The sequence below is a fragment of the Heliangelus exortis genome, chromosome 14, assembly GCF_036169615.1.
Source record: "Heliangelus exortis chromosome 14, bHelExo1.hap1, whole genome shotgun sequence".
In the NCBI taxonomy this organism is placed as follows: domain Eukaryota; kingdom Metazoa; phylum Chordata; class Aves; order Apodiformes; family Trochilidae; genus Heliangelus; species Heliangelus exortis.
The window spans coordinates 18,144,152-18,165,165 of NC_092435.1; the positions used below are offsets into that span (position 1 = coordinate 18,144,152).

General features: G+C 63.0%; 2 protein-coding genes across 2 annotated transcripts; one reads left to right on the forward strand and one right to left on the reverse strand.

Annotated features, from left to right (window-relative positions):
• Positions 1-4,622: 4,622 nt before the first annotated feature.
• UTP14A (UTP14A small subunit processome component) lies at positions 4,623-9,899 on the reverse strand. Its single transcript, XM_071757802.1, has 14 exons — positions 9,745-9,899; positions 9,420-9,490; positions 9,168-9,232; positions 8,931-9,073; positions 8,624-8,779; positions 7,682-7,801; positions 7,520-7,614; positions 7,266-7,389; positions 7,102-7,179; positions 6,336-6,696; positions 5,804-6,228; positions 5,545-5,732; positions 5,368-5,467; positions 4,623-5,176 (listed from the first exon to the last, which is right to left on the reverse strand). The coding sequence occupies exons 1-14, from the start codon at positions 9,802-9,804 to the stop codon at positions 4,904-4,906; spliced, it is 2,259 nt and encodes a 752-aa protein (XP_071613903.1). The 5' UTR covers positions 9,805-9,899; the 3' UTR covers positions 4,623-4,903.
• Positions 9,900-10,665: 766 nt separating this feature from the next.
• On the forward strand, positions 10,666-20,963 carry ZDHHC9 (zinc finger DHHC-type palmitoyltransferase 9). The gene is made up of 9 exons (XM_071757817.1): positions 10,666-11,018; positions 15,805-15,965; positions 16,551-16,709; positions 17,505-17,642; positions 17,781-17,834; positions 18,122-18,219; positions 18,371-18,474; positions 18,931-19,078; positions 19,677-20,963. Exons 1-9 carry the CDS (start codon positions 10,852-10,854, stop codon positions 19,779-19,781), a joined length of 1,134 nt encoding a protein of 377 aa, XP_071613918.1. The 5' UTR covers positions 10,666-10,851; the 3' UTR covers positions 19,782-20,963.
• Positions 20,964-21,014: the final 51 nt, after the last annotated feature.

Consider the following 21,014-nt stretch of genomic DNA (forward strand, 5'->3'; position numbering starts at 1 on the left):
ACCAAGCAGAGATGTCAGCTCTAAGTACAGACTTTGTCCTCCCACTTTCCAAGGGCCAGCCCCACGCTGACCACAAATACTTACAGCCTGCTGTAAGGCACAGCTAACATGACAACTTTGTCAGAGCAGCTGCCTTCTCCTCCCACCTGGGGGACAGAGAAGAGCCGGCAGGAAGGCCACGAGTCCTGCTGTAGTTGCTGTGCCTCTTCCACCTCTTCCCAAAGGGGCTTGCAGCAGGGGCGCAGAGGGGATGTGTGATGGAGTCCCACCTCCCGCATGAGAAACTGTATCTCTTAATTATCAGCTCAGAGGCTGATACTTAGAACCCTGAGGCCAAAACAAGCTTGCTTCTGAGTTGGGAAGGGGCTTACGTGGCGTGAGGCTCCGGGATGCTTCACCTTGAACCTTCCACGGGCACCACGGGGATCTCAGGGCTGGACTCTTCTTCCCCATGTGCTCCATAGGGTTTATTTTGGGACTCGCCTTTGTGCTGGCTGAGAAGCGAGGAGAAATGAGGCATTGCCTGTGGTCACTGTGCTGCTGCCCTCCTCCTCCTCCTTCACAGCATCCCCGGGAGAAGCCCTGGACTGCTGGGTGAGAATTTGGGATCACGGAGAGAGGAACTGTGCTGCGTCTGGGAGCGAGGGAAGAGCTGGCAGGGCCAAGTGATGGGGGCTGAGGAGAGGGACGCAGCGGGTGAGCAGAGCTTGGGGTGCCTGGAGAGTCCCAGAAAACAGGGGAGGGGCTGGCAGGGGCGGGAGAGCTGCTCTGCCTCCGCTCCAGCCGCTTTCCCAGGACCGCAGGGCCGGAGGCTCCGCAGGGCAGTTGGCTGCGGGCAGCGCTGGGCCTGTCCCTGCTGCCCCAGGCTCTCCACCCCATTCCCGCCGCATTTATTGTCCGTCCTGCAGCCCCAGCCCCCCCGGATCCGGCTTCGAGAGCCGCCGAGGTCTCCTAATTGTAACCGGAGACAAAGAGAGCCGGTCTGTGACCGCGGCGCTGACAGCCCGTGCCGGGAGAGCCTGGCAGCAGCCCCGGGGACAGCCGGGGGGCCCGCGCCCCCGCCCCCCTCAGGACCCCAAGGCTGGAGTGTGCCCCCGTGCCCAGCGCAGGCATCGCCCCCGCTCACAGCTCCCTCCCCCGGGGGGCCACGCTCCCCACGGGGACCTTGCGGGGACTCGGCTGCTGCTGCTGTGTCCCCGCCGAGGCTCATGGCCGGCCCGGGAGCGGGGGGGAGGCCGGGCCGGGAGCGGGGAGCGCGGCGGGGGCCCGGCCGGCGGGAACGGGAAGGGGGGCAAAGGGTGAACCGGCCCCGTCACCGCGTCCCGGCGGAGCTTCCGCGCCTCTGGCTCCGGTCGGGGTCCGGCTTTTGATCGGTGTTTTTCACCGTGTGCGGAACGAGTGACTGCGACCTCTGCGGCGGCGGCGTGTGTGGCGCCAGGCAGGGGACAGGCAGCACGCAGCCATGAGGACAGCTGGCCGAGCAGCCCCCGCTCCGCCCCAAACCTGCCCCTCCGGGGACCCTCATGTTTCCTCCCCCCGGGAGGTTTCTGCTGCTGCGGCTCTGCCGGGGCCCCGCCAGGCACCCCCCGTGACTTGGTGACCCCAGAGGTGGGGTCCGGTGCTCTCACCCCCTGCCCGGTAGCCCTGACACCCCCCCTGGCCCAGCACATCACTGGGGAGCTGCGGGGTGGCAGCTCGGACAGTCACCAGCGGGATATGGAGACTTTCCCCCTCTCCTTCCCAGACAAGGACCTGTCACCTCCGGGGGACGCAGAAGGTGACATTACAGCACAACCCAAGTGACTGGAGGGGTGACAAGACTGGGGACTGCCCCGGCCCCAGCCACTGTTCCAAGCTGTCAGCGTGTCCCAGCGGCTGTCACCAAAGTCGGGGGGGAACCAGTTCAGGGGTACCACCACGTGCCCCCGGGGCCCTGGCCAGGGTCTCCGTGGGAATGTCCCCGCTGCGGGAGCGAGGGTCCCGGCTCCAGCATCTCGGTGGCAATGCCTGGCTCAGGTTGTGCCGTGCTGGATACGGCATCTCCATGGAAACCCTCCCGCTCCGGCTGTGCGGACTCGGGAGATGCCATCTCCACGGAAACGCGCTGCGGCGGCTGTGCGGGCCGGGATGCCCACGGCAGGAGGGTTGGGGCACCCGGGGCACCCCGGCTGAAGGGTGACAGCGGGGACTCGGACCCATCTCCGAGGCTGATGGGGGCTTGGGGACCAGGGGACAGAGAGCAGGCCACCCCCGTCCGTGGCAGGGAGGCGAGGGAAACTGGGGGGAGCGTGCCTGCGCCTGAAATACCAACACAAAATGTGTCCCCCCTGCCCCATCCTCACCTGTGCCAAGCAGAGCCTCCCACCTCCACCGGGTTTGGCAGGGATCACCCCCTCTTCCCCCAGCCTCAGCCAGGCACATTTTGGGGAGGGCCGTGACCTGTGAGATGGGGGCTGGAGGCATTCAGGGACATGGAAATCCTCCGATCCCAAGCAGTGGGGGTGCAAGACCCCCCCCGACAGCCGGGGGGGCCCCACGGCGGCCCCCGTGCTCACACTCACGTTCTGCGACACAGGAAGCCGGAGAGGGCTGGGATTTCACCCTCAGAAATAGCCCAGATGAAATATTTTTATGGGTTATTTATAGCCTGCATTAAAACCAAACCAAAACAAAAACAAAACCCCAAAGACCACCAAAAGCCTTTATTTGTTGTTTTTAAATCTGCCTTTTACTTTCATTCAGCTACCACTGGTCTCCCAGGGTGGCAAGTGGAGGAGCCTGGTGGCCCCAGTGTTCCGTGGGCTCGGGCATCAGCTCTCCCCGGCCGGGTCCCTGCCCCGTGGGGACACCCGTGGGGACATTGGCAATCACCCGGTCACGGGAGGGACACCGGGCTGCTGTCCCCACCGAGCACCCAGGGGTGCTGCCCAGGCGGGCAGGCACGGCTCAGGGCCGGGATTAAGCCACCGCTCCCCGCTGGCAGCGGGAGCAGCAGCTCGGCTGCCCTGGCCGAGGCTCCCGGCTCCGTAAGCCTGGCTTTGACGTAGCCCGGAAAGTAGGCCAGTAAGAGCAACCCGCAGCCGCTCACGGCTCTCCCGAGGGACGCGGTGCTCCTGCGCCCGGGCACGGCGTGAGCCTTGCCACCCCCGTGCCCCGGGGCCACCGCACCCGGCGGGGATCAGGGTGGGGGGGGTCTCTCCCGGTGCTGGAGCTCCTGGCACCCACCCTCTCACACCTCGTGTGGCAGCCGGGCTGGAGCCTGCCGTGGGAAGGGCAAGAACCAGGCTGGGGAACTCCCCAGGGGGACCTGGACCCCAGCCCCAGCAGTGCCCGCTCCATGTCAGGGTCCTGGGGGGCTCCCCAGACCCCTTCTGCCTCACTGCGAGCAACAGCCCCCATGTGAGGAGCTCCCCCCTCTGCACTCCCCCTCTCCCTCCCTCTTCTTGCTGCCTTGGGAGCTGCCAGCAGGCATCCCCGGTGTCACAGCTATCCCCGGCATCCCCCTTTCCTGCAGCCATTTGCAGACTCGGGATTGGTTTTTGATTAAAAAAAAAAAAAAAATCCCAGGAAACAAACCCCAACAAACAAACCCAAGCCCTGACATCCCTGTGCCCAGCAGTTTCCTCTCCGCGGGGCAGGACCGAGCTGTGCCGGAACAGCGGGTGGGCTGGCCCGGCAGCGCGGGGGGTCCAGCGGTGGCCCCGCTGCATCTCACTCCTTCCTCCAAGCCCTCCCCAGCGCTCGGGCTGGTGCTGCGGGTTTGTGGAGCATCTCCGGGTGCTGGGAGCCCCAGCCTAAGCCCAGCCCAGCGCTGCCTTTCCTGGCAGGATGAGGCACGTCCAGCTCCGTGGCTCCACGCTGTCGCCCCTCAGCTCCCCGCTGAGTACCAGCAATGCTCCTGCCAAAATTTGGCATGACCCGGGGCTGGCAGGTCCCCGTCAGAGCTTGCAGTGGTCCCAGCTAGTGACAGCTGTGAAGCCACCTGCTTCCCGAGGCATGAGCTGGTGGCAGGGTGTCCCTGTCCTCGCAGGCAGTCCAAGAGCAGGGCACCACTCCCAGGACCTTGCGCTGCCTCTGCCCTGCCCTGCGCTGGGTCTTTCAGCCCCCTGAGACACCTTGGACCCCAGGGGTGGGAGCTGGGGGGCCTGGTCTGGGTCCCAGAACCACTGCATCCAGCTGGGCACCTTCCCAGGGCTGGGACGTGGGATGGGCAGAGCCTGGAATGGGGGCAGGCAAGGAAAGGTCCCACAGAGAGTGACAGGGACAGCGGTGCCACCAGGACCTGAATAGTCCCAACAACCCTAGGCCATGGGCAGAGGGGCTCTGCCCACCCCACGCTGGGCTCTGTCCTCTCCTGGCTCTGGGGCACTGCAGCTTTCAATGAAAAAAAAAAAAAAAAAGAAATTGCTTCTGTAACAGCCCTGGGGGCCTGGGTGAAGGTTTCCCACGGCTTTTGGGGCAGGGGGAAGCTTCAAGCTGGGGCCACCAGCCTGGACAGGGTCTCTCAAGCCTCACAGCATGGAAATGCTCACTGCTTCCTTTCCTTTTCTCAGTTGTTTGGTTTTTTTGCAGCCTGGGGTAAATTCATGCAACACAACCACAGCCTCATCCGCAGGCCAAGATTAAAAATAATAATATATACCAGGGCTGTATTACCCTTAAAAAATGGGGCTATGAAAGAAAACCACAGGGCAGGGGAAGTCCAACCCTGACAGAGTGCAGGCTCCCCATCCATCCCCATCCACTTTCCCATTGCACCCCTCCAAGTCCCTCTGTCCCACCCAGGGACCAGGGGCAGCCTGGAGGGCACCAGCTCCCTCTTCCCGAGCCACAGAGACCACAGGGACAGAGCAGCCCAGGAGGTTTATTGTGTGGGGAGCAGTGGGGGGTGCTGGGCACGGAGCTATCGTGCCCTCCTGCGGGGGCGGCGCCGGGGCTGCTCCAGCTTCTTGGGCAGAGCCTCTGGGCCCCGTTTGTCCCCCCCGCCCCTTGTGGTGGCCATGTCGGGGACATCCTCTGCAGAGATGGGCTGGATGATGTGTCCTGCCCGGGTGATGACACGGGGGGCAGTCAGCTTCTGGAAGGCACGCTGTGTGTTCCAGGTGGTGCCCAGGGGGGTGCAGATGCTCTGCTCGAAGTGCTGGTGCCTCTCGAAGGGGAAGGGCAGCTCGCTGACCTGGGGGAAACAGCTCAGGCTCTGTGCCCTCACCTGCAGCCCCGCAAATTCCCCCTCCCTCCATCACCCTGCTGGCCTCGGGGTCACCCAGGTGGGGGGGCAGAGACCGCAGGGATCCAGGCAGCTTTGGGAAGGGGTGAGGGGAGGGCCCTGTCCCGCTGGGGGTCTGGCAGCACCCGGGTGTCACCCACCTGATGTGCCGCTGCGTGGATGTTGCGCTTCTCGCTGAGGATGACGTTGGGCAGGTGGCGGTCCTTGCGGGGAGGGGCTGGGGGTGGCTTGAGAAGGAAGCTGGGGGGCGAGGGGGACGTCAGGGCAGGCTGTGGGGGCGGTGGCAGCTCTGTGGCAGCCCTGTCACAACTACTCACCGTTTCACCTTCTTGGCGCTGGGCTTCAGCCCCGCCCCCCCCCACTCGCCCCAGCCCGGCAGCACCAGGTTGAGGGGTTGTGGCTTCCCAGCCTGCTCTGCCTTGAGCTTCTCCCGTTGGAAATCAGCCACCACGTCGTCCCCAGCAAAGGCCTCGGTGATCACCCCTCTCTGGTCGATGCCACCCTCCTGCAGAGAGAGGAGTCAGCCCCCTGCATGCCCCCATCCCCGGGGAGGATGGGTCAGCTTGTCCTGCTCACCTCCTCCTCCACCACCACGGGGAGGACGGGGCACTGGAGCTCCTGGAGCTTCCCCGACAGCACAGCCTCCAGGCTGATCATCTTCCTCTTGGCTGGTGGCTTCTTGGCAGGTCTGTCCCCAGCTCTGCCCACCTCCTGCTGCCGCGCTTGCCGCTTTGTTCCCCCGGCTGCTGCCTTCTCCTGCTGCTCCACAGGCTCCTCCTCCACACGCTTCTCCTGCTGCTCCTGCTCCTCCACACGCTCCTCTGAGGCCAGAGCCTCGATGTCCTCCATGGTCTGCACCCGGCTCAGCTGTCCTGACAGCAGGATCTGCTCCTGTGCCCGGGAGGACTGCTCCACCCCTGCACTCGCCGGCTCCTCAGCAGGGACAGGGGGCACGGGGCTGTCCCCTGCCAGCTCAGAAACTGCCTCTGCCTCATCAGCACCTGCACATGGAAGTGACCATGAGAAGCCATCCTTCCCCCGGGCAGGGAGGGGCCAGGACAGCTGTGTGACAGCGGGCAGAACCCAGCCCCTGGCCCCCTCTCCTCACCTGGTCCCTCGGGGCTCCCTGCCCGCCGCTGCCGTGCCTCCCGCCTCTGCGTGAAGTCCTGTAGCAGAGCTTCCTCCTCTGACATCTCCTCTTCTTCCTCCTCTTCCTCCTTGCTCTCCACAGCACCAGGCACCATGGCCTCCCCCAGCCCCTCCTGCCCCTCAGGCTCCTCAGCTGGGTGGCTGGGCTGCCCCAGCATCCAGGGGTTGGCTGTGCCAGCACACGAGGGGACAGTGGGGACAGTCACTGGTGTGAGGTCCTCCCCAGGAGGGTCCCCTGGCTCCTCCTGGGGCAGCTCCACACGAACTTTCTGTGTCAGCTCCTTGTTCTTGGCCAGCTGCTCCTGCATGGCCTTGCGGGCCTGGGGGGAGGGATGAGGTGTTTGTAACCAGAACAAGGTGCCCCCCCCAGCTGCCACCTCCCTCCTCAGCCAGCACTGGAGACCCTGCTGGGGGCTTCACTACATAAACGGGGGTGTGAGGACATCAGAGAGAAACATGATAGAAAGGTCTGTAGTGACAGGATAAGGGGCAAGGATTTTAAACTAAAAGAGAGCAAGTTTAGGTTAGATATAAAAAAAATAATGATCTGTGATGAGTGTGGTGAGACACTGGCACAAGGTGCTCAGTGAAGGTGTGCATGCCCCAGCCCTGGAAGCACTCAAGATCAGGTCAGATGGGGCTTTGATGTCCCTGCCCAGAGCAGCACTGTATGGTCTCTGAACGTCCCTCCCACCCCAAACCCTTCCATGACCCTGACATCTCACCTCCAGGTCATACTTGGCTACAATGGCCCTGGAGCGGGCCCATTTGCCCTTGTTCTGGTGCTTCAGGCTCATCCTCTCCTGGGGGAAGAGGAAGGGAGGAGAATCCTCAGCAGGAGACCCCCCCAGACACAGGGACATCCCCAGGGGCAGCACAGAAGCCTCACCTGCATCCTGAGCTGCTCCAGCTCCTCCAGCCTGGCCAAGGCAGCCTCGGGGTCTGACTTTTGGAGCAGCTCAAACTCCTTCAGGGCCTGGCGCCTCCTGCTTCTCTTCAGCACACGGTGGTACCTGTGGGGAGCCAGGGAGGGGATGAGGGAGGGCCCAGGGGGAGGGCAGGGGGCTGCCAGAAGTGCTGTGGATCCTGGGAAGGAAGGGGCTGCTGGAATCCAGCCCTCTCCCTGCCCTGGCACCACCTTACTTCTTGCTCTTGATCCTCTTCTCCCGCCGAGCTTTGGCTTCATAGTAGGACTGCAGGGCCCGGGCCCTCTGCAGCTCTGCCCTGCGCCGCCGGGCCTGGGGGGACGTGTGGGTGAGGGGCTGCACCCAGACAGGGGCCTGGGGGCTGGGGGGCAGCACTCACCTCCTCCAGGCTCATGGCCTGCAGCGAGGCCGCCTCCTGCGGCGTCAGGAGAGGGTCTGTGGTGGGCTGCTGGGTCTGGTGGAGCAGCCCAAAGATCTCCTGCTCCAGGGGAGTCCGGGCCTGTTGGGCAGAGGAGACACAGGGCAGAGGAGACACACTCTGCCTGTTGGGCAGAGTGGGAGTGTGAGGAGAGAACAGCTACAAGAGCCAGAGCTGTTCCCATCCCTCCTGGTGCTCCTGATGACAGCAGGGCCTGGAGCAGTGTGTCCCCCCCTCCTGGGGTCACACCATCACAGGATGCCTTTGGCTGGAAGAGACCCTCAGGAATATCCAGTCCCACCTCTGACCAGCACCGAGCTCACCACTTTAGGCCATGTCCCCAAGGACCAGGTCCACAGGCTGTTTAAGTAACTCCACCATTACCCTGGGCAGACTGTTCCAATGTCTGACAACCCCTTCAGAGAAAAAGTGTTTCCCAATATCCAGCTCAGACCTCCCCTGGTGCAGCTTGCATCCACTTCCTCTGGTCCTGTCACACTCCACTAAGGAGAAGAGGCTGTCTCTCCCCTCCTGCTCTACCCTCCCTTGAGGTAGCTGAAGAGAGCAAGAAGGTCTCCTCTCAGCCTCCTTTTCTCCAGACTAAATGCTTAACTAAATAACTAACACAGCCCTGCTCGGGGGCCCCGGGGGGGCTCAGCCTGTGTGCCCAGGGCTGGAAGGCTGAAAAGAGGAGAGGGGACAGAGCAGGCTCCACACCCTCTGCCCCAACCTCCCCATCCTCTCCCAGAGCTCACCCACACCCCTGCTCTGTCTGAGCAACACAAAGAATGTTCCCTTCCACCTTCCAGAGCTCAGCATGTGCCTGACACAGCCCTCCTCCTCCTCCTCCTCCCAGCAGGGGCAGGGGAGGTTGAGCTGTGTGGCACCCAGCAGCACCCACACCTTCCATGCTGAGGCCGCTTGCTCCAGGGGCACAACCGTGGGGATGTCCTGGTGCAGGGGGAACACCAACTGCTCTGCCCGGCGGTGCTGCAGCACCACCTCCTGCCACCTCCCCACCTCCTTCGACGTGCCCACGTAGGCAGCTTCCCTCACCACCTGGGGAGAGGGGACAGTGTGAGCGGGGCAGGGGGGCTGCGGGGCAGGGGGGCTGCGGGGCAGGGGGGCTGCGGGGCAGGGGGGCTGCGGGGCAGGGGGGCTGCGGGGCAGGGGATCAGGGGGCACAGGGCTGCAGCCAGAGCCCACTCACCCGCTGGGCCTCCTCCTTGCTGAGGGGCAGCTCCACCGCCTTCTTCCGCTTCACCCTGCTCAGCTCCTTCCTCACCCTGCCCAGGGCAGACTTGGGGTGGACGGGCTGCAGGAGCTCGGACAGAACCAGCTTCTCCCCGGCACCTACACGGGGAGGTGGGGCGGGTCAGAACCGGCACAGCACGACCCGGTCCCGGGGCTGCAAAACCCCGGGGGTGCCCCCCAGACCCCCCCTCACCTTTGGAGCTGACGTTGAACTCTGACACCTGCGTGCTCGGCTCCGTGCGCTCTGCCAGCAGCCGCCTGCCCGGGGAGAGAGAAACGGAGCCCAAAGTGAAGAGAAACGGAGCCAAGAGGCTCCCCGCGCCACCCGGGGCGGCTCCTCCAGCCGGTGCCAGGGGAACGGGTACGGGGCGCCCTCCCTCCAGCCCCCAGGAGTACGGGGAGGCCGCGGAGCCCCTCGGGCACCCCCCGCTGACCCCCCACTCACCGCTTCCGTCCGGACAGGGACCTGACCGCCTCCAGCAGCTGCCGGTGCCGCCGCTCGCCGTCCTCCTGCCCCTGCCACACGGCACACGCGGTTACCGAGCTCGGCTCGGCTCGGCTCGGCTCGGCTCGGCCCGGCCCGGGGGGGGGGGTTCCCGGCGGAGCTGCCACCCCGCCGAGCAGAGGCGGAGCACGGCCCACACCCGCTCCCCCCCGTACCCCGCCACCTCACGGCCTCGCCGCGGTGCCCCCGGCCGCCCTCCGCCCCAAGCCACAGTGGGCGGGGGAGCGCCGGGAGCTGCCGAGGAGCCCGTCCCGGCTCGGCTCACCTCGTCCTCGCCATCGCTGCCGGTCCCCGCCGCCTCCTGCCCCAGCCACTCCTCCGCCATCGCGGCCGCCGAACTCCCGCCCGGTGCACGCCGCGCCGCCAGCGCGCGACCTGCCGTAAAGCGCTGCTAACGCGCGACCTGCCGTACAGCGCCGCTTCCGCCCGGGCTGCGGCCACCCCGCCGCGCTTCCGCCCGCCCTGCCCGACGTCACGGTCACCATGGCAACGGGACCTGGCGGGCGGAGCAGAAGAAACGGGGGGGGGAGGGGGAGGGGTGGCGCCCGGGGCTGGCGGGGAACCGGGGAGCCCCGGGGAGCCCTGGGGAGGGGCGGGGGCTCAGGTCGGGCGGGCGCTGCACGGAACAAACCGGGAGGGCTGCACCCCCGGCCCCCGCCCCCGGCCCCGCCCCGGCCACGTGCCGAGCCCCGCCCCCCGCCCCGCCTCCCCTTGTCCGCACCGGGGCGGGGGCAGCAGCTGCCGAGTGACGTGCGGCGCGGCCAATGGGAGCGGGGGGGCGGGGCGGAGGGCAGGCACGGACCAATGGCTGCCCAGGTCCCGCCCCCACGGCAGCGAGGGGCGTGGCGGCCCCTCCCGCGCTGCTAAGGGAGCGAGCGGCCGGCCCGGCCCGCACCGGTACCGGTACCGGGTGAGCGGCGGCGCGGGGTACCCCTTCCGTTCTCCTTCCCTTCCCCTTCTTTTCTTCTTCTTTTCCCCTTTTCTTCCCCTCCCCTTCCCCTCCCGGGCTCGGATCCCGGCGCGGCCGCAGGGCGGGGCCTGCCCGGTCCCGTTCCATCCCCTCCCGGTGGGGCCTGGGCTCTCCCCTCAGGACCGCGCCCTGCTTCCTCCCTCCCCGTTCCTCCCCGGTGGGTTTCCATGGCGATCCCCCTCCGGGGCGCTCGGGTTTCCATGGTGACAGCCGCCGCCCCCCCCCCTCCCGGTGCCGGTCCGGGCTGACCCCCGGTGCTGAGGCGCTCTCCCTCTCCCCGCAGCCCCCAGCCCAGCCCCTCGCGGCCCCCGAGGATGCCGGGGGTGCGGGCGGCGGAGCAGCAGCAGCAGCAGCAGCGCCCGGAGGTGTGGCGGCCGCCGCCGCCCCAGTGACGGCCGCGCCATGTCGGTGATGGTGGCGAGGAAGAAGGTGGTTCGGAAATGGGAGAAGCTGCCGGGCAGGAACACCTTCTGCTGCGACGGCCGCATCATGATGGCCCGGCAGAAGGGCATCTTCTACCTGACCCTCTTCCTCATCCTCGGCACCTGCGCCCTCTTCTTCGCCTTCGAGTGAGTTCCCTCCCGTCACCCCGGGGAAGAGGCTGGGTCTGCCCGGTGGCCTCGGGGAGGGGGGGAGCCTGGCACGGATCCCTCCGCTGGGATCTGCCCCTTCGGCTGGACCCTGGAGGCTTTGGGCCCTGCCAGAGCTTTGCCCCTTGGCTTTTCCTCCCCTCACTTGTGCTGCCTGTGCTGGGAACCTGAGCCCGGCGAGAGGGGCTGGGGGCACGGGGACCCCCCGGGTACCGGGGAGCTGCTCCTGCAGCCTCCCTGCCTGCTGGCCAGTGACCCAGCCCGGTGGCACCAGGGTTAGTGCTGGTCCCGCCTGCCCTCCATCCATCTGGGAGCCTTGGAGAGGCTCCGGATGCCCTTTTAGAGCCTTTCAGCAGCATCAAGAGATGCAGCATAAGCCTTGGACGCTGCCCAAAGAGCTGGACCTGCCCCCTCCCCACAGTTCTGCCCCCTCTCTGGGCTGGGGAACTGCTCTGGCCTCAGACTAATCCTAGGGAAAAAACCAAAACACAAACAAAAACGGAAAAAATGCCAGAGTTTTCCCAAGTGCTGAAGTGGTGGGGAGGGGTCAGGACTGCCCCTCGTGCCTGCCTTGGGGATGAGCTTGGTTCAGGCAAACAGCTGGGAAAGTTCCCCCAGCACGTTTCTGCTCTGCTGAGGGGGGTGAAGGTCTCCATGGCGCTGGGTGACACGAAAGCTCTTTCAGCCAGGAAAATGAGGAGCAGCAACTGCTGCCTGGCTGTTCCTGCAGACACATGAAGCTCTCCTCCTGGACCTCTTCCTCAGCCCGGGGAACTTGTCCCACCCTCCCCTGGCCCAGCATTGCCCTCTCCTTAGCGGCTGCCTTGTGCTTTCTGGAACAGTCTGCTGAGGCTTCCCACACCCCACGGAAACTGTGGAGCAGCCTGGGCCAGGGGTCAGGCTGGTGTTCTGCTTAGTCCTGGTGTGGCTTTGGGGACAGGGGCCGTACAGCTGCAACACAAGATGTTGGGGCTCCTGAGTGGGGAAAGCCCAAATTATCCCTGACTCATCTGGGATTCACAGGTATGGGGTGACACCGCTGTGGTTCGTTGTTTGTTGGTTGATTGACTTCATTTCCCCATCTCAAAAATAGAGCTAAAGGCTTCCTGCCTTGCAGCAAGGACTAATAGGTGTTGCTGCTCCAGAAACACTTCTTGCTGCTCCAGAAACATTGATTCTGCTCCCAGTGGAGCCTGTCCTTGGCAGAGGAGCAGAGCCACGGCCCCCTCTGCTGTGTCCCCCTTGCCTGCTGCCTGCCCTGGTCGCTGCCTTCCCAGCCGTGTAGGCAGAAAGTTTGGGAAAATCCAGAATATAATTTTGGTCCTGTCAACAGCACGAGAAGCTTAATGCTCTGTGTTTGGAAGAGGTGGGCTGGTTCTGAAATTGTTTGGGGGATTTTCCGAGTTGGTGGTAGGGAGCAGGTGTAATAATCCCCACGATGTTTCTGTTCGTCCAGCCGAGCTGAGGAGATGGAAATGGATTATTTCCTCCCCCCGTTAAAGTTTGCACTGCGGAGGAACAGTTCGTGTGCTGGGGATGTGTCTGGGGAGGAGCAGCCTGTGCTGGGTGGGGGGGTCCTTGCTGGCTACAGGGGTGCCGGTTCCGTTCAGCTGAATCACTTGCGCAGTCACACCTTGTCTGAGCGGGCCCGGGGGACGCCTCCAGCCAGAAATCGTCTCGCTCCTCGCTGGGAGTTTGATCCTCGCCCTCCCAGCTGCTCCGGCCGGGCTCCGGTTACAAGCGCGGTGGCTGGAGGGCTGGCGGTGGCTGGTGTCACCCGTCACGGGGACAGCCACCGCCTTCCCGGCTGGAAGGGTCCTTCCCAGCCGTGAAATGCCGGGGCTGCCTCTGCCCGGGGGCTTCTCTCCCTCCCGGCAGCCCCCTGCCCACCCGTCGTGCCCAGGGCGCTGAAGCCCCCGGGGCTGGGGACTCGCGGGTGGGGTGAGCCGGCGGGACCCGGAGGCTGCCGGACCTCCCGGTGCCGTGTCTGGAGACCCAGCTCCTCCCTCCCTGCCGGGCAGAGCCCTGGAGCTGTGCTGGGAAGTGCTCCGCAGGGACCCGAGTCCTCTGCCCAAGGGCACCTCTCGGCACCACCTTGGCAGAGAGCAGCTCCCCGCAGGGCCCCCAGGTTAATGGGGTCTGTTCTACGGCCCTAACCTGTCCCGTAACACCGCGTTCCACGTCCTTTTGGCGCTGTTTCAGGCACTCGCTGGGCATGTCAGCTTTTGTGATAGGGCGCTTGGTTGTCTGCCTGTGCTTGAGGAGGAGCCCAGGTAGAGCACTTAGTGAGCCCCTCTGGGAGTTCGGGTGATGGGATGTAGCGTGTGTCGTGTGTCCCCCCCAGCTGCCGGGGGTTTCCTCGGTGCAGTTTTCCAGCGGGTCTGTAATTCCCCCCCCAGAAGTGAGAGGTCTCCGCTCTGCTCTCTCCAGCAGCTGCAAGAGGACTGAATTCCTTTTGTCCTCAGCTTTTTCAGTGTTCAGCGTTTGTGGATGTCACAGCCCAGGCCGTGCCTGCAGCACCAGGCGCCTGCCGTTTGCTTTCCCAACAACCAACCACCTCTACCTCTTTATTTTTTATCTGCAGATTAAAATTTATTTTCTATTGAGTTAAAAAAAAACCCAACCAAACAAACCACCCTATGCTTCACCCTCCAGGCGACTGAGATTTTTCTCTTTTATTTTTCCCCAACCCCAAAGATTGAGGGTTTTGCACTGAAAACGAGTGGTGCTGCAGGGGCAGCATCGGTGGGGCTGGCAGCACGTGGCAGCGGCAGCACCGGGACCGGGTCCATCACCAGCACTTGGTGTGTCCGTGCTGACAGACGGGGAGAGTTTCCGTGGGCAACCCCGGTCCTGGGGAGAGGGTCCCCGGCCCCTCCAGGTGTGGTGCTGGGGCTGAGCTCCCCTCCCCGCTCTGCCCCTTCCTTCCTGCGGAGCCGCGGACCTGCCCGGGTTCTGCCAGCAGAACGGGCCGAGCGGTCCCTGTGCCACTGTGGCACCTCCCATCTGCTGCCCCCGCCGCTCCAAGGATCTCTTTGTCTGAGCCTTTCTCACCCCCCCCGGTGATGCTGAGCGGTGATAGTGCTGTTATTGTCTGCTGTGAGATGACAAAACGCTCAGGAGCACAGATACAGCTCCGGGAGCGGAGGAGGAGCAACACCCTGACGTGCCGACACTGGGGCTCTGTTGACTCCCGGCTTTCCCAAACAAAAGATCTTTAAAATGTCCGTTCCTCGGCGCTGGGGACGAATCGCTGAGCGCTGCCCCGGGCTCCCCGGCCCCGGTTCGGCCCCTGGGTCGGTGCCTCCCCCTCTGCCCAGCGTTCGGGTGGCTCCTGGGACATCCCCCAGTGACACCTCCTGGAGAGCAGCGAGGGCCGGGGGCAGGCAGGGGGGGTCGGTGTCAACCCTGGGGGGGTCACCTGTCACAGCCCCACAGCCTGCGTGCAGGTGAGAAATCTGCTGACGGCCCTGGGGGAGCCTGGGAGGGGGGAGTGTATGTCTGGGGCAGGTTGGGCTCAGCTTTGACAGCCCACAAGCCTCTTTGTGGTGTTGGCATCAGTTCTAAAAGCTGTCACGTTGAGCTGTGGCTCTTTGGGGCAGAGTGCCTCCAGCTTTTTTAGAGGAATCAACCCTTATTCCTTCCCAAACCAGGAGCCAGGGGCTCTGTTTAATGGCTGACTGGCTTGCAGCTCTCTCCATAGACTTTGCCCTTGCAAAGGGAAAGCAAAGTTATCTGTAGGCTAAGCCCAGCCCTGGGCTGCCTGGCCTGGCTCTCCAGGTGCTGTCAGGACACTGCACATGGACAACTCCCAGGGCTGTGGTGGCTGAAATTACCTGTGCTGGTGCAGGGGACAGGCCCTGGGTGGCCCAAGCATGCTGTAGCTTCAGCCTTCAGCTCCTTTTGTTGCACGCAGGGCATGGGAATGGGGGAATGGGGTATTTCTGAATCGGGGTAAAAATACGTTTTCTTTCATCCCTGTACATCTCTGAGCAGTGAGGTCTGCAGGGCTGTGCTGCAGTGCTGGGGGAGCTGTATTTGTGGGTGTCCAGAAGTGACACGGGGAACAGTGAGATTAATCCCCTTGCTCCCTTTGCCCTGCCTCAATCAGTGGGATTAGCAACATAAATTCTTCCTTGGACCTTTCTGTATTTATAAAGCAAACAAACCTTATGCTGAGTTTCCTCTCTGGAGATGGGGTTGTTTTGGGGCAGCAGATTGAGAGCTTTTATGTTCCTCACCTCAGCAAAGCCAAAGGAAACTATGGGAATGCTGCACCTCCACCTGAATCCCTTCCTGAGAATTACAGGACGCAGTTAATCCCAAGAAAGGAATTTTTGTGGTACTCAAAGCTGCTGCCTCTGTAGGGGTCGGTGGAGATTCCCACTCTGTGCCTCTGGGCTCTCTCCAGTGGTGGGCTCAGCCCAGGCCTTGGGTGCTTCTCCTCCAGGCAGGATCCCAGGCAGGATTCTCTGTCCAGTGACATTTCTGGTGTCACCCATGACTGAGCAAAACGGGAGCTGGAAACAAAACAAAATGCTGGGAGTCTCACTGTGCCTGGCTGGCTAAAAACCCGGTGGTGCTTTGGTGGTGCCTGGCTGTCAGAGCTGCCCCGGGGGTGCTGCCCTGTGAGGGAGGGATGGGAAAGAAGGGCTGAGCAGCTTCTCTCCTCCAGGTGTAGCCAGCATTGAGCCTGGTGCCGTGGCAGGTTTGGGGTAGACTTTTGGGGTGTGCTGATCCGTGCCCACCCGGCCTCTCCCCGCAGGTGCCGGTACCTGGCTGTCCAGCTCTCCCCGGCCATCCCCGTGTTTGCAGCAGTGCTCTTCCTCTTCTCCATGGCGACGCTCCTGAGGACCAGCTTCAGTGACCCCGGGGTGATCCCCAGGGCCCTGCCTGACGAGGCAGCCTTCATCGAGATGGAGATCGGTGAGTGTGGAGCCAGCTGAGCTGCTGGCTGGAAAAGCCTCTCTATTTCTGGCATATCTCTAGGTACATTCTCTGCAGAGCTTGCTTCTGCTTCCAGCCCGGCACTCCACACGTGAGGGTTGCACCCAAGCAGAGCATCTTTCCACCTGCTGGCTAATTCTGCCTGGCTGAGTCTCCCAAAAGCTGGTGCCATTTTGCTGCTTCCCTTTCTGGGAGCCTTTTCACGTGCCAGTTTTCTCTCTTGTCACTGTGTGTGTACAAACTTGGGTTTGCTTTTGGGAGGGGGCTTGGTGTGGGCCTTGTGATCACCGGGGCAGAGAGGAGGCTTGGTGGATGCTGGCCTGCTCAGTGACACACAGACACACAGCCCCAGCCCCCCTGGGTGTGCTCTGAGAGCTCTGCTGTCCCTTTTCCTGCCTCCAAGCTGCCAGGTTGGCTCTGGACCGAGCGAGCAGAGCTGCAGCCGCTGGCTCCAGCCCCAGCAGCTCTGATCCCGCGGGGAGGAGAGGCAGGAGGGCGAGTTGTCCTTCTGGGGCTGTTGTGTTGCAGCAGTGAGTCTGATCTCTGCTCCATTCCCTCTCTCAGAGGCCACCAACGGGGCCGTGCCGCAGGGTCAGCGCCCGCCCCCCCGGATCAAAAACTTCCAGATCAACAACCAGATTGTGAAGCTGAAGTACTGCTACACCTGCAAGATCTTCCGCCCACCCCGTGCCTCCCACTGCAGCATCTGTGACAACTGCGTGGGTGAGTGGAGGAGGAGGAGGAGGTGCCTGTCCCCGGGACAGCCTTTGGGGTCTGCACCCGCTCACGCTGAGTCCAGAGGGGTGCTGGGGTGTGACAGACCGGGATGAGCTGCCTCATCCTGAGCTCATGGAGCTGGAGATTTGCTCAGAACCTGGAGCAGATGGTTCATCTCTGCCAATGCTTCTTTGGCAGTAACTGCTCTGACTTGACCATCAGCCCATTTTTCAGTTTCACTGAGATGCTGGGCCAGAGGGATCCAGGACAGAGCTGGGGCTTGGGTGAAAACAGCTCCTTGCTCAGGTGGAGATTCTGCTGTTATGCTGAGTGCCCCTGAGTTTTGCTCTCCTGCTGCAGAGCACACATGCTCCTAGCATTGTGATTGGAGGAGGAAATCCTGTTCTTATGGATCCCTTTCCTCAGGTTCCTAGCCCTTCGAGTGCTCATGCAGTCCCTTGAGCTGTATTCTAGTTATTCTGGTAGGAGGAACATGGCATATGGGGTAGAGAACTCCTGGACCTCCAGACCTTCATCTGACCTGTGTGCTGCTCTAGTAAAAGCCATTACACCTCAGGTCTGTGGGCGAGGAGACAGGCATAGGGCCAAGCTCTTGAGCTCCATCCTGAGTGCCAAACAACTCGTCAGTAAAAGAGTTTTGCACTTTCTTTCCGGGCCTCCCCTTCCAGATGGGGGCTGCCTGGAGATAGCAGAGGGTTGGGCTCTGGTGGCCAGGGGTTCCTTGGACGTTGTTGAGTTGGGACAGAGGAGCAGTGCTGATCTTCACCTCTGCTTCCACAGAGCGCTTCGACCATCACTGTCCCTGGGTGGGCAACTGCGTGGGGAAGAGGAACTACCGCTACTTCTACCTCTTCATCCTCTCGCTCTCACTCCTCACCATCTACATCTTCACCTTCAACATAGTCTACGTAGCACTGAGTGAGTCTGGCTGCAGAGGGGTGGGTGGCTGGGGGCCAGGGGGTACCCATGGTGTTGGGAACCCTGAGGTGGTTGGAGCAGGGAAGGACGTGGTGGGATGTTCTAGAAAAAAAAAAATGTCTCTCTTTATATTGCCAGAATCTCTGAAGATTGGGTTTCTGAACACATTGAAGGAAACCCCAGGGACATATCCTTCCACAGCATGCAAGGGGTTGGCTTCTCCAGAGCTGGGGGTTAGTGTGAGCTGCAGTGCAGTAAGACTGTAGTGTTGAGGCCCAGGCTCCTCCAAGGAGTCTCTAAGGGCATTTTTGCCCATGATTACAAAGTGAGGAGCATTTTTGTGGCTTTTGGGAGGAGAGCAAAACAGAAAACCCTGTCTGGAGAAGGAGTGAAGTCAGGGTAGTGTGCCTGGGGACAGGGCACAGCTGGGGTGGGACTGTTCCCAGGCTGTTTCCTGTCCTTAACTGTGCTCACTGTACTGGAGGTGCTCATCTGTTTCTTCACCCTGTGGTCAGTGGTGGGGTTAACTGGGTTCCACACCTTCCTGGTGGCACTGAATCAGACAACCAACGAAGACGTAAGTGGAGTCTTCCTGTTCCTCTGAGCCATCTCCTTTCCTGTCAGGGCTGTGTCCCCCTTGCTGCCCTGTCCTGCAGGATGAGGCAGAGCTCTGTGGGTGGGGAGCAGGAGTTGGTGGAGCAGAGCTGAGCTTGTGCCCTGTCTTGCAGATCAAGGGGTCCTGGACTGGGAAGAACCGCGTGCAGAATCCCTACAGCCATGGCAACATAGTGAAGAACTGCTGTGAGGTGCTCTGTGGGCCCCTGCCCCCCAGGTAAGCTCCTGGGGCCAGCCCTGCTGGTTTTGCCCCCAGAGCCCAGTGCAGGGCCCCGAGGAGCTCTCCTTCCTTGGGTGCAAGACCTGGCTGCTCTTCCACCAGCACCCTGAGTATTGAGGGCTTGTGGAGGTCAGGGGACACGGCTGGATGCTCTGGGGAGGAAGGTCTTGTGTTTCCTTCCCTGCTCCGTTCCCCTGGGGTGGCATGTGGAGTGGAGGCTCTTTTTTGGGGCACTTGTTTTGGTGGGCTCCCCCCTCTGAACCCCTCTCCTAGGGGCTTGGTTTTCACAGGAGGGGTGGATACACTCAGCTAGGTTCGGGCTGTGCACAGCCTGGTTTGCAGAGGAACTTTCCCTGATTTTATATTTTTTTTTCCCATCAGCACTTTTCCTGCGGGGAGCAGAGGTGGGGTCAGGGTCAGTGTGGGGCTGAGGGTGTGCTTCTCTTCTTGCAGTGTCTTGGACAGGCGGGGCATCCTGCAGCAGGAGGAGAGCACAGCTCAGGAGGAGTCGTGCCCCAGGGGTCCCAGCGCAGCGCCCGCGGGGCAGTCAGAGGGGAGCAGTGCCCAGCAGAAGGAGGGCAGCCTTCCTCCCCCCAGTGCTGTGAGTCATCCCCCCCATGGGGACAATGGGCTTGGAGCTGCTGGTGCTTTGGGCCAGCAGAGAGGAAACTTGAAGTGTGACTCTAGCAGGAACAGGGCAATACTCAGGGCTTTGCTTCTGGGGAAAAGCCTGGTGTGCTCTGGCCCTGGAAACCAGCATCTCTCTGAAGATGGCTGGGAGGGTGTGAAGCCACTCTGACTCCTGGGTAACCCTCAAAGGAAAGAGCAGCCTGCTCTGTCCTTGAAATGAGCCCTGATTGAGGACATCTCTGCAGAGGAGACCTCCAGAGAGCCCTTCCCACTTGAGTTGTTCTGTGAGGGTGGTGGGAAGTGGCTGGGCTACTCCTGCTTGGGCATGAGCTGCCTGTTCCTCTGATGGAAACAGCTCAGACCACTTCTGCTGGAGCAGCCCAGTGCTCCAGATCTTTGTGAAGCTGCTGCTTTGTCTGTTTGGAGGCTCCTGGTTGCTCCTTTTCCCAAGCACAGCTGGGACCTCTGCCTGGTGGAGCTGGAGCAGGGCAGTGGGGCCACGCATCATGTGCTCAGCTGCTCCGTGTCATGGTGCATTCATGCAGGTCACTGCTGTCTTCTCTCCCCAGATCCCTGTACCATCCCTGGGCACAGCTGAGATGCCAGAGGAGAAGCAGCTGCCTTCTGGGGAGCTCCCGATGCCGTCCCAGGACGCTGGGCAAGCAGAGCACTAGCCCTCTGCTTGGAATGGAGAACTTTTCTTCTTTTGTCTAATCAAAGCTGGAAGTGATTGAGGAGAGGAGGAGCTGGGCTGGATGGCAGGCAGAGGATTCCTCATGGCCATTTTGCTTTAGTCATTACTCACCTGGCAGTGTGGGCGGTGTGGGGTGGCGCTGCCTCGCTTGGTCTCCAGGGATCAGCAGCGCCAGCGCCACCTCCTTGGCCACCCCGGGGCCGGTCTGCCCGCGGGTCGGGGCAGGACCCCTGGCTCCGCAGGTTTGTCCTGGGTGCTGAGCACCAGCTGGGTGGCCGGGGCTGTCCCTGTGTCCGGCCCCGAGTCTCCCAGGAGATGATTTGTGGTCCAGCAGTGTCTCGGAAGCACCGTTCGGGTCCCCCTCGCTGAGGAATCCCGGTGGGAAACGGGGAAGCGTGTGTGGCAGTGGCGTCCTCTCCCCCCTCCTCCCTCTCGTCTGTGGCATTGTTGTATTGGTTAACGTGGCAGGGCTCGGCAGGAGACATTTTGGTGCCGAAAGCGGCCCAAACAGCCGGGAAGGTGGTGTGTTGACAGCAGTGTTTAAAGTGGCTTCCTTCCCACCCCCTTCTCTCCCCGACGCCAGCGTGGTGGTGGCGGTGGCCTCGATCCCCCTCTGGGCTGCCCGCAGAGCTGTCGTGCAGGGGGTGTCTGGACCGGTGGGGAGGGTCTGCCCGTGCTGCTGGCCCTCTGGCTAGTGCCGGGGCTGTGCTTGCCTCCCGGTGCTTCCCGAGCACTGTCCTGCCCTCCCCTTGCTCGGCGGGCTCCGGCACGCCGCTCAGCCCTGAGTCTCTGTCGTGTCCCCCTCTCCCCCTGGCACTCGTGTCCCTCCCCGGAGAGCGGGTGGCAGGCGGGGGATGTCCTGCCAGGGTGGTCCTGCAGGGCTCTGCGGGATGCTCCTGCCTGGCAGTGGTATGGACGTGGTCACCCTCTCCCAGATCCTCCTCTCAGCGGGTTTGCAGGTGCCGGCAGCTCCGGTTCCTGCTGCTCCCTGCCAGCGGGGATGGGACCATCTGGATGGCGGTCACTGCCCCCCTGCAGCCAGCCCTGGCCCGTCCTGTCCCCCCGGGGCAGGGGCAGGGGGTCCCGGGAGCAGCCTGGCCCCACACACACCCCGCTGGCGGTGGGATCCACCGCCCCAACACGCTACTGACCAAACCTCAAACTTGTTGTGACAAAAGTGTGTTCTTTTGGGGGCGGGGGGTTTGACTTATGT